This window comes from Gopherus evgoodei, chromosome 5 (assembly GCF_007399415.2).
Source record: "Gopherus evgoodei ecotype Sinaloan lineage chromosome 5, rGopEvg1_v1.p, whole genome shotgun sequence".
NCBI classification, from domain to species: Eukaryota; Metazoa; Chordata; order Testudines; family Testudinidae; genus Gopherus; species Gopherus evgoodei.
Genome location: NC_044326.1, coordinates 62,942,880 through 62,954,890, shown reverse-complemented (window position 1 = coordinate 62,954,890; position 12,011 = coordinate 62,942,880). Strand labels below are relative to the sequence as shown.

Here is a 12,011-nt window from a genome sequence, read left to right as displayed (position 1 = left end):
AATGACTGACGTTACTAGGAGCAGAAGCAGGTCCCAAAAACAAAGAACCATGTTACTAAAATTATGTGCCTTAATATTTTTACCTTTCTTTCCTATATTATATTACATCCCTCACTCTGTGTAAGCTCAAAACTTGTCTATCTGACCAATGGAAGTGGCTCAATAAAAGATATCACCTCACCCACCTTATCCCTCAATCTCTAGGCATTTTAGAAAATGGTATTTCAAAGTCGTTGTCTGATCCTTCCAGTTAAATGCAATTTGAATTGCAGGTGCTCAGCCCCTCTCAAGATGCTAAAGCTATGCCAGTCCATTTCACGGTGCAGCACACCCCAAGGAAAAATATTCTTAGAGTGGCAACACATTCGGAGAACACAGTATTTTATGGCTGCTGTGCAAGGATTTTCCCAGACTGATGAAAATGAGGACGTATTTTGTTATGGCTCAAATCCCTTTGAAGAATCACTTCTTTTGTGTTGCCCACAAGAACTGAATTAATAACTCTTTTTAATTACTCCTTTGTCCTGGTATCCCAGTACATCCTGTCTTCTCTGTAACTGGCTTTTCAGGCCCTTTTCCAGAAACAATGCAGCTGCTTAACTTTATACACATGAATAGCCTCCCTGAAGTCAGTGGGACTAATCACGTGCATAAGCACCTGCAGGATCCCAGCTTTAGACTGAAATTCTTCACAGTAGGGACTGTTTCTGTCTTGGTCTCCTGTCCAGCACCAACCACACTGTCAATGTTTAACACACTATACAGGATAAAAATAGGGTTTAAACAAACAAACAAAAAACCATGATCTTAGTGGTGTTGCAGCAGCTCAGAGGGAATGAGGAAGGCTATATTTACATTTCTGAAGATACCTGAAGAGAGAAAAGGCCAGTTTCAGTGGAAGCAATCTATGGAGTGTGTTGAAGGAGGAGGAGTTTTAAAGCAATTTAGCCATGGACTGAATCTGATGTAAGAATATAACTCATTCAAACAGTACTTGCATCTCAAGATTTGCTTTGTTTTCATAACATACCTTTCCTTGCAATACACAGCAAGGACTGTTTGCACCCTATACTAAAGTACAATCTAATGTTTGCTTAAAGGTTTCGTTTTATTGTCTGGGTGTGGGCTGTGTCTACCATTCTAGTTAATAAATAACCTGTACCTATACTACTGTCAAAGGTAGGCATTCCTATCTTTCGGCCACCAATGCCTAGAGGCATGAGTGGGCATCAAACACAATCCGCTCATGAGATTGGAGTTCACTTCACTTAACTGAAAAGCACTAATTTTCCTGACACCTGTCTGGAAGTTTCATTATTAAAGATAAGAACATGTTTATTCTTGCTCATTGAGTTCCACTTCTAAGCTTAGCATTCTAACCAAGCAGTAAAGATGAACACAGAATCACACCATAATTGGGGCCTGGAATGTTTTGAATCACCCAGACTGTATACTGAAAATGTTTCTGACGCATGGACTTATTTATGATTGCAAAAACAGCACATGAAAGAAGCAGATGTGTACACAAAAGACTGATTTAACCAGTGCAGTCATTACAAAGCTACTGATTAACTAAATTACTGAGAAATTTATAGGAAAACTGCTTCTTTTCATGAATATAGTTAAAGATTTGCATTAAAGGAAGCACCAAATATGAAATACTCTTAATCAGCCCACATAATGTAATCCTCCTTGTTGTAACAACAATGGCTCTTTCCACTGATAGAGATCCTCCTACAGTTTGTATTTTTTAAGTTATGTTTTTTTAGCAAATCTGGTGTTCTTCAGAGGCTAACAGTAATAGACAGAGCCTAACTTGTAACATGACAGTTATTTCTATCCTGAGACTTTCCTAAGTAGAGATTGTAAGTGGCAAATATTCACTTAATTAGATAGAGACTACCAAATTTATTTCACTTATGATCTAATAAGGAAAAAAAAATCTAACTAAAAAGTTTTTCATCCACCTTTCTTCCAACTCTCAACTCTCCAGAGCATTCTTTGCATGCCAAGAATTTAATTTTGGGGTGTTTGAATTTAGTGCATCTCAAAAGACGTCAGTCTGAAATCCGTGGAAACAGAAGTCTTCTGATTATCCATAGAACAGCTTCAACATAGACTGTGTGAGCTTCCGTGCACTGTCCTTCAACATAGACTTGGAAGGTCCATCTCTAGAGAGGAGACTAAGTCAGGCTTCATGTCCATTCAGCACTTTGCCCCTTTGTTGAGACCCCTAATTAGCTAGCATGCTAATTAGTTCCAGATGTGGTGGTGAGTTTTCTATTGTGAACACCTGTCCACAGGGAACTGAGTGAAATTAATTTCACATTATCAACCAAGCAGTCATCATCAGATGTTACTACTGACCTGGCCTGGATCTGAATTGGTGACCACAGGTGAAAAATTCTATATCCTGTTCCCAGTCCTATTAACTATTCCATTCTCAATGTGCCAATAATTTTGAATCAAGTTTAGTTACATAAAACAGCTGAATGGCTCCCTGTCATCAGACTGACATGACTATCATTTTACTCAGTAAACATTTGTCATAGCATTGTAAAAAAATTACCTCCACAAGTGAATAATACATACTATATTGGTACATACACCTCAACAACTTCTCTTTTAGTACTGTAGAGTCAATGCATACACCTTCAGGTGAGAGAGAATGTGTCCTGGCCAAACTATTCAGATGACAACTCCTTTAATTCTTTTATCATGTATTTGGGTAAAGGGACATTGTCACAAAAAATCATACGCAAACACTCACAGCTATTCACCTAATATGACCTTAAATTATTTAAAATGACAATTTTTAAACCCAATTTTCTTTGTGCTACTTATACTCTGTGTTATCTTTTTTCACTTCTGTCAGCTGTAAAATAAAAGCCAATGGAGTTGGTTTCAGTTTTATTTATAGTTAGTTTCAATTTTGTTTATAGTCAGTTTTGTTTTCAGGTTTTTAATGTTGCAATGTTTGGATTTCTGACACTGCAGGGAAAGTTTATTTTAAAAATCTGTTTTTGTTTTCTTTTCTCTCTTGCATGGGCGTTTTTTTTTTAAAAGAGTGGAAAACATTTAAAAAAAAACTTGTTGTTACAAAATTTAATGTTCAAGTCAAATTTATGTCAACAATGTCCCTTTCAGGGAGACTTGAATTCACATCTGCTCAAACAACATTAATTCTCACCATTTAACAAGTGATCTTGAAACTAAGACCTGCCAGCTTACACAATGCAGGCAAAGTTTGCTGCAGGAAGGGAAAATTTTAAAGGCCATATCTACATGTATAGCACTGTAGCTTCACCGATGCAGCATGTCTGGTGAAGACACTCTAGGCTGACGAGAGAGCTTTCCAGTCGACATATGTCAATGGAAAATCTCTCCCACCAACATAGCGCTGTGCACATAAGCCCTTATGTCGGTGTAACTTACGTCGCTCAGGGGAATGGTTTATTCACACCCCTGAGTGACAAAAATTATGCTGGCATAAGCTCTAGTGTAGCCATAGCCAAACTCTGTAAACTAGCTGGACACCTAATTTCTCCCCTGTCACATGGTACTCCTTGTGAAGTAAAGTGTTACACAGCATGAATACAGGTATCAGAACTGGGCCTACAATGTCTGCAATTAATGTACAATATCAATATGAATATAATGGGGCAAATTCTGCCCTTGCATGCACACACAAGCTCCCTTCAATGTCATGGAAAGCCAGTGTATATATCCACAGAACAAAATCTGGCCATTATCTTTGAACTGCAACTTTCTTTGGACATCCCCTAAGAAATTATTTATCCTTTTGTTTTACATGAACTTTAATACCTCTGAAAATGTAAACACTCCTGCAAATCTAATTTACTAGCAAAAAGAAGGTAGGTGGTTGTTTACAGTAGTCTACTGTCTAACTGCAGTTAACGGTAACTTTTAAAACTTCAAAAAGAACAGGAGTACTTATGGCACCTTAGAGACTAACAAATTTATTTGAGCATAAGTTTTCACGGGCTACATACCCACTTCATCGGATTCATGTAGTGGAAAATACAGTAGGAATATATATATATATATATATATATATATATATATATATACACACACACACACACACACACACACACACACACACACCACATAGAGAACATGAAACAATGGGTGTTACCATACACACTATAAGGAGAGTGATCAATTAAGGTGAGCTATTATCAGCAGGAGAGAAAAAGAACTGTTTGTAGTGGTAATGAAAATGGCCCATTTCCAGCAATTGACAAGTGGATGTAAGGAACTAGTGGGGGAGGGATGGGGAAGATAAGCATGGAGAACTCTAAGGTGCCACAAGTACTTCTGTTCTTTTTGTGGATACAAACTAACATGGCTGCTACTCTGAAACGGTCATTTAAAACTTCAATTCTCTTTTAAAATTTAACTCCATCCCTGACATCAGGATTCACTGATATCCGCAAACTAACCTTTGAAGGTTACTTGAAAACAGATGTGCTAGCTGTAACTCTGCAATCTGCTCTTCTCCTGTGGCAAAAAATAATCGATGTTTATAGTGAATTAGCTCTTTTAACTGCACCACAAAATCTGGTGAAGTATGCTGCAACAACTGAATTTAAACATTATGTACAATTAGAGTTTAGTTTTGTATAATGTTACATTGAGTGAAACAATATCACAGGCAAGAGATTTTTTTTTAATACATGAATTCAAATTACTCCAAGTTAAAATGTCTAACTAATGAGCGCTGTGTTTGCTGCAAGCCACCCCCAAAAACAAACAAAAATGTCAGTAGATCACTAATTTAAACAAATTTTACTCTCACTTTGTTTTTAAAAAAACAAATATTTCTTTAAAGTTCAAAATTTCTGTAATACTTTCTCTTTAGATCATTAAGAGAACTAGAATACTTCAATCATTTACAAGAGGCTACATCTGAAAAGTCCCATCCTGTTTTTAAAGGTTATAGGAATCAAAAGTGTTTTGAGCTCTAAGAAGGAAAAGCGCTATGTAAGCGCTAAATGTATAATTATTATGTGTAAATCATTAATATATTATACAGGTGCACAAATGCACGCACGACTCTCCCCTAAAAGTTTGCTTAGCTTTTTTTTTTTTTTAAAGTAAATCCCTGTTTTTCTAATATTGTTTTGTACCGTTGTTGTAGCTGTCTTGATCCCAGGATATGAAAGAGACAAGGTGGGTGAGATAAAATCTGTTATTGCTCCAACTTTCATGGTGAGAGAGACAAGCTTTCAGGCACCAGAGAGCTCTTTTTGGGTGACCTCACCCACTTTGTTCTCCTAATAGATATTTTTACCCTAAACAATGATTCATAGCAACTTAGTAGGGATCCTAATTAATAATTCAATAAAACTTTTGAAACAGTGGGGTAAATTCTTTGATTATTCATTTGGCCTATGATTTTATCCATGTATAATTAACACACAATTTAATAAAGACCAATTCTGGTTTATTTATTTTCACTTGTAAATTTCCCAAAACATACTAGAAGAGGTTTTAAACTAAACAGTTTTTCCATTACTGTTTCTTCCAAAATAAACTTCTAATGCACTGAACATCTGGCAAGTTTGGGGGTTTTTTAAATGAAAATTCTATATAATGTATCACTCGTTATCTGCTGGTCTTGTCAGCATGATTCAGACCTAGATTCTGCAAGCATTTACACACGTGCTTAACATTAGTTATGTGTATATAGTCACACTGAAGTCAAGTTCACCAGTGGTTACAGGACTGGGGCCTCAGTATGTATACCTTCCATACTGCATGGTCAGGTTACCTTAAATAACTCTTATGTCCTGAAATCTACAGTAATCACAGGATTTTGAAGAACTGGGTTTTTATTATGTTAATCTGTACTTAAATCCCTAACTTCAACTTTACAGTTACAGTCAGAGAAACCAAATAAGAGCCATATGCCTGTTCATTTACAATACTAATGTTGGACAAGAAACTGGTAATGAATAATTATTTTTGCATCGTTTTCAGCACAGGAACTGTCTACAAATAGACCATGATTTTTTTCACAATTATTTGTTATCAGAAATTCTTGGTCAGTGGCTTGTTCACAATCAGTTCACTGTGAATATTCAGTTTTCAAAATTTGAAATTGAACTGTTCTGAATGGACACATAAGTCACACAGTAAGTTTTGCCTCTCTGACTAGATAAGCATAACTCAGAATTAGGCCACCACTGTGGACACACACTACAGCAAATTCAAAATGTGCTTTCATCAAATATTCTGCAATATTTGATAAAAAGAATAAACTATGGGTCAGATTCATCAATATGGCCTGATTGCTTATGCCAGTGGTCCCCAACCTTTTTGGCTGGCACCCGCCAGATGAAGGACCGTGGCAGCAGTTGAGCATCCGCCGAAATTTGGCGGCGACGCTCTGGATGACGTCATTTGCTGGTGGCAAGCGGCGTCATCAAGAGGCATCACTGCCAAAATGCTGCAGAATTTCGGCAGCATTTTGGCAGATGCTCAACCGCTGGCCAGGATGTGGGTGCATTTAGATGCCCACACGGACACCATGGCGCCCACGGGCACCACATTGGGGACCCCTGGCTTATGCCATTCAAGCAAAACAAAGCAGTCATAAACCTGATTTAACTTATCAATGATCAGTTAATCTGGACTAATTGCAGCTTTACATAATGGAAGTGCTGCAAGGGCTTGTCTACATCAGAAAGTTGCAGCGCTGGTGAGGGAGTTACAGCGCTGCAACTTTGAAGGTGTACACATCTGCAGCGCATCACCAGCGCTGCAACTCCCTGTTTGCAGCGCTGGCCGTACTCCCGTTTTGTCTCGGGTGTAGAGGATCCAGCGCTGGTGATCCAGCGCTGGTAATCCAATGTAGACACTTACCAGCGCTTTTCTTGACCTCCGTGGAAGGAGGAAGCCTCTGGTAATCAAGCTGGTCTCCTTCCCCGGCTTGCTCTCGCGTTCCCGGAACCCCGAGCAAGCAGGTCTCCTTCCCTGCGGTTTGCAGGGTGGTTCGGGGAACGCGAGAGCAAACCGCCGCGAAGCTGGTCTCCTTTCCCGGTTTGCTCTCTCGTTCCCCGAACCCCCGAGCAAGCAGGTCTCCTTCCCTGCGGTTTGCAGGGTGGTTCGGGGAACGCGAGAGCAAATCGCGGCGAAGCTGGTCTCCTTTCCCGGTTTGCTCTCTTGTTCCCCGAACCCCCGAGCAAGCAGGTCTCCTTCCCTGCGGTTTGCAGGGGGGTTCGGGGAACGCGAGAGCAAACCGCGGCGAAGCTGGTCTCCTTTCCCGGTTTGCTCTCTCGTTCCCCCAAATCCCCAAGCAAGCAGGTCTCCTTCCCTGCGGTTTGCAGGGGGGTTCGGGGAACGCGAGAGCAAACCGCGGCGAAGCTGGTCTCCTTTCCCGGTTTGCTCTCTCGTTCCCCGAACCCCCGAGCAAGCAGGTCTCCTTCCCTGCGGTTTGCAGGGGGGTTTGGGGAACGCGAGAGCAAACCGCGGCGAAGCTGGTCTCCTTTCCCGGTTTGCTCTCGCATTCCCCGAACCCCCCTTGAAGCCGCCCAACAGCGCTGCAGTGTGGCCACATCTAACACCACTTGCAGCGCTGGTTGCTGTAAGTGTGGCCACTCTGCAGCGCTGGCTCTATACAGCTGTACTAATACAGCTGTAACAACCAGCGCTGCAAAATTTTAGATGTAGACATGGCCCAAGGCAGCTAGAACGTACCAGTGAATCTGGTCCCTTGTGCCTACCAACAGCAATTTGTAATATTTATACCAAAGCAGACACCACCATGCTTTTATAGCTCTAATTTAAAACTTTGTATTAAAGGTCTAAACAGCTCAAGAGCGGGGAAACACTTGGAAACACTTAACCCACATGCTTACTTTTATACATGAGTAGTTCCATTGCCATTGTTAGGACTACTGGTTTGCTTAAAGCTATGTACATGCATGTTTAAAGGATATGGATTTTGTTTAGCAGAGAAGGAAAAAGGTAATAATACACTGTTTATTTTCCATGTTGTGAGTTTGTTTCCTGGTTACAAAATTGCAGTGTGAAGTACAACATATTCATTGCTAATGCAAGTGAATACTGTAGCAAGAAAACCATTGCTCTCAGACTGAACACTCAGGTCTTCTGCTGTTTTATGCCAGTATAAATTAATGATAATGTAGACAGGGCCAATCAAAAGAATACTTTTACCAGATTACTCAGAAGGCAAACTTATGGTATTTAGCACATAGAGAACATGCAAAGAGCAGCCCAGGATAGATAGGCCTTGTTCATGCCCTAAGCAACATCTGAGGGCAGAGGAAAGTCAGACTCATTCAGAATGTTGATCTATCTCACAGAGACTTTGAATCTTAACTGTGCTGCTTTCATAATTGTGTCACCATTTTTCCTGTTACAGTGAATTTAAATGTTGGTGCAGTAGTGAATTCTCTTCTCATAGTACTAAGTTAAGCATTTACTGCGAGAGGTAAACTATGCAAAACTAATAAAAGATTTATTTTAATTTAGAAGTTGGTATTTCATCTCAACAAACTGGAGTGCTCGTTTACAATTCCTACTATATCTAAGTGACTGCAATCTAAAAATCTCTGCACAACAAATTGTGTTATAAATTATAATCATATACTAATTAAGCACAAAGTTCTAGACTTTAACACTGAAAACAGTCAGACTCCTCTATCTGAGCAAGAATTTGTTCCTGCATGCTGTACACAAACAAAACTCCTATTGTTTCCATAGGGAATTTTGTTTGGGGAAAGTGTCCAGGACATGGCCCTTAGCCTGATGGTGTTCATTTTGATTAATAATCAGATCCTAAGCACATCACCCAGAATGTGCTTAGTGATAACCAATATACACATTTTAAACATTAATACCAGCTAAAAGATGAAACTTCAAGTAGTGCAACTGTGAAATATATTTTTTTAAAAATACAAGACTCCAATCCTGCAAGCTGATCATGCGGCTGGTACTCTGTGCCTATGCAGAACCCCCTGACTTCAGTAAGGCTCCCTGCATTTATTAGGAATCTGCCTGGGTGGATCAACTTGGTACCTTAGTGCATAAAGGGCACACGACAGAAATACTTTTTCAGTCATGTTTTACAGGACATTGCTGTCCCATTTAGACCACAATTCCAACACACACATAACAGAAACACAAACAAACCCAGTGTTATTATCTAGAGCTGCTTTTACAAGCATTTAATACCTCAGTAATAGCTGCCATAGAAAAATCTTAGATTTAAAGCGAGTATTACTTTCATATAAAAATCTTATAAGGCAATTGGCCACATCTACAGACCTATGTCTCAAAGACATTTTGCTTCTGTTTATACTGAGAAAATTACCCATACTTGTCAATGAGCATCTTAGATGGTAAACTTGCTGGGGAATGAACTAGGAATTTCTCTGCGTTCTGCATACTGCCAAGCACCATTTCTGTACTCAATGCATAATGCAGGTTCCCCAAGGTCTTCCTTGATGGGACTTCCTACAACTATACCTATTAGCAGTAATGCCTTGAAGGGCATTTTTCACAGCCTTCCTACTAGACATACCAACGTTGGGAGCCCTAGAATAGGCACCCACCGTCTGCCACGGTTGTTTTAAGCACCCCACCTAACTGGCTTAAGACAGGTCTACTGCCAGCCACGCTTAGAACAGTGGTAGGAAATGGCAGTTTACATGCACCAGGCAGGGCTGTTATAGGCCCAAGTTGTAGACCAACAGTCATAAGAGGACTCCCAACACTGCTAACACCAGGGGAACTGAGCCAGCAAATATCTGGATCAGCCCAGGCTATCCGAGGGTAAAGGTTGTTTGGCTGGTAGCACAGCCAGGGCCAAACTGTGCTCTCGGCCCAGTGCACGCAGGTGCGTTTCTAACAGGGAGGAGGGGGAGAGGACTGCCCCCCTGTGTTTTTGGGCAGTGCCCGGAGGACGAGGGAAGCCCCGATCCTGCTCAGGTGCCGCTGGAATACAAGCAGCAGCCCCCAGGCCAAGGCTACAGCAGGCGGCCTGCAGCGAGTCAGGACGGGGGCTGGGCCCGGCCTAACTACACGGCTAGCGGTGCCCACGGTCGCTGTCCCCGCGGCCGGCGGGAAGGGGACACCCGGGGCAGCATCTCCGCAGCAGAGGCACCAACAGGGAGGCCAGGCCTGGCCTGGCCTGGCCTGGCGGTGCGGACGGGGGAAAGACCCAGGCAGCAGCTGGGCGGCGGTGTTGGAGGAGGGGCGCGCTGCGAACTCTGCCCAGGGAGCTGCGCCCGCCCGCCAGAGTCCGAACGCCGGCAGCAGCCAGGGGCGCGCGGGAGGCCCCCGGGCTCGGCCCAGCCATTGGGCACCAGAGGCGGCTTCGTCACCGCCTGCCGGGGGGAGGCAGTGCTGGGGCTTGTATAACAACACTGGGGGGGAGGGGGGATGAGCGACATCCTCCCCCCACTCGCACCCCCCCGACCCGAGCACCGGCCCCAGCGGGAAACGGGGCTCCCGCCTGCAGGCCCGGCCGGGGGCGCTGCCCATAAGCCCCCAGCCCGGGCCTGCAGCAGCCGCCGCCAGAACCTCCGCAGGGAGTAGCGGCCCCCACCACCCCCCTCTAAGGCCTCTGGGCTGCAAGTGCCGTGGCCGAGCCCCGCACATCCGGGGATCCGCTCCTAACCCAGGCCCTGCCTGCCGCTTGCTCCCTGGGCCGAGCGGGGAAGGGGTTACTCGGCCCCTCTCAACGTGCGCAGCCCGGGAGGAACCGCTGCCCTGCGCCCTTGCTGTGACTCCGGCTCCCTCCCCCGAGGCTGCTGAGCAGCAATTGCTCCTGCTTGGTACATGTCTCACCGCGGCTTCCCTGTCACCAGCATCGGGCCCCGAACCCAGCTGGATCCCCGCGGCCCGGGGGCGCTGATCACCTGCAGGAAATGTCCGCAGCCTCCCCACCCCCCTTCAGCTCTGCCACTCCATTAACTTTCCGTGTGCCACAGTTACGGGGGGGTCAGGCTCGCGCCGCGGGGGTAGAAGTTGCTGCTTTTATGTCCCTCTGTGCTGTCTGGCGTCTTTTTCTCCTCTTGCCTGTTTCTTTTCCCAGTCCAACTCTCTCTCTCTCTCGCTTTCCCATCCGTCACAGCGGGAGAATTAAATGCTTCCCTCCTTTGTTTCCGTTGTTGATCATCTCCCCCCATTAGACTCAAAATAATTTCAAAGCCAAAACCCTGCGGATCTGAACATAATCGGTCTCGACGCGGTCCGAGACAAACACATGTCCTTCCTTCCAGTCGATCACCTTCTCTGCCTTTTCAAATGCAAAAGTGAAATTAACCTTCCTTTCCCTAGCAGCAGCTTCACCTAAATCATATGATCCATAACACCGCTGACCTTTTATTTTTAAATCAATATTAATTATTTGAGAGCAGGCACTTCCTGTTTGCCAAACATTTGTGTAAATCCACATACAGAGACAGTAGTAGTTTAAAAAAATTACCTTGTTTAATGTGTTATTCGCGGTATTTATATAATTCCTCAAGGTTAGCGCTGTTGCCAGGGGATGCAAAATGGAAATGAAAACACTCAGCTGAATAATCGCAGGAGCAAAACTAAAAGTTACTCCCTCAGCTTTGGCTGAGAAGAGTCCAGATCGAAAGCAAAACAAGGAGAGGAAACTGCGAGGAGCTGAGGCTTGGAAATTCCCCCCACCTCTCCCCGGCCTGTTTGTGCAAAGGGGGTGGGGGCTGAGATGGGAGAGGTGCGGAAGTTTACCGCAGCCTTTCATTGGCAGACACAGCCGCTTTCATCATTTCTCGGAAAAGTCGATTTCATTTTCACTTCCCTCCAGCAGCGGCGGCGAGCAGCAGTGTTAGTGTGTTGAAGGCAGAGAGACAGAAAGAGCTTTCAGTTCCAGGGCATAGAAAACTAAAGACACAAGACGGCAGCCTCATGTTTTTCCCGTCCTCCAAACAATCCACAAATAAGTGACTGGGAGATTGTTCTCTTCTAGTGTGGAGTGGGATTTG

At 43.4% G+C, this 12,011-nt stretch overlaps 1 protein-coding gene across 6 annotated transcripts in view; it reads right to left on the bottom strand.

The window, feature by feature from the left end:
- The window catches only part of IRF2 (interferon regulatory factor 2), a 63,336-nt gene extending 51,606 nt beyond the window's left edge, over positions 1–11,730 (bottom strand). For 2 of the 6 annotated variants that reach the window (XM_030563053.1, XM_030563054.1), the window contains exon 1: positions 11,483–11,730. Coding sequence is in view for 1 of the 6 variants with exons in the window: in XM_030563055.1 (XP_030418915.1) it covers positions 11,007–11,183 (177 nt within the window). In the remaining 5 variants the exon portion in view is untranslated. The other 4 variants (XM_030563055.1, XM_030563059.1, XM_030563057.1 and 1 more) reach the window with 4 other exon arrangements.
- Between the last annotated feature and the right edge of the window lie 281 nt (positions 11,731–12,011).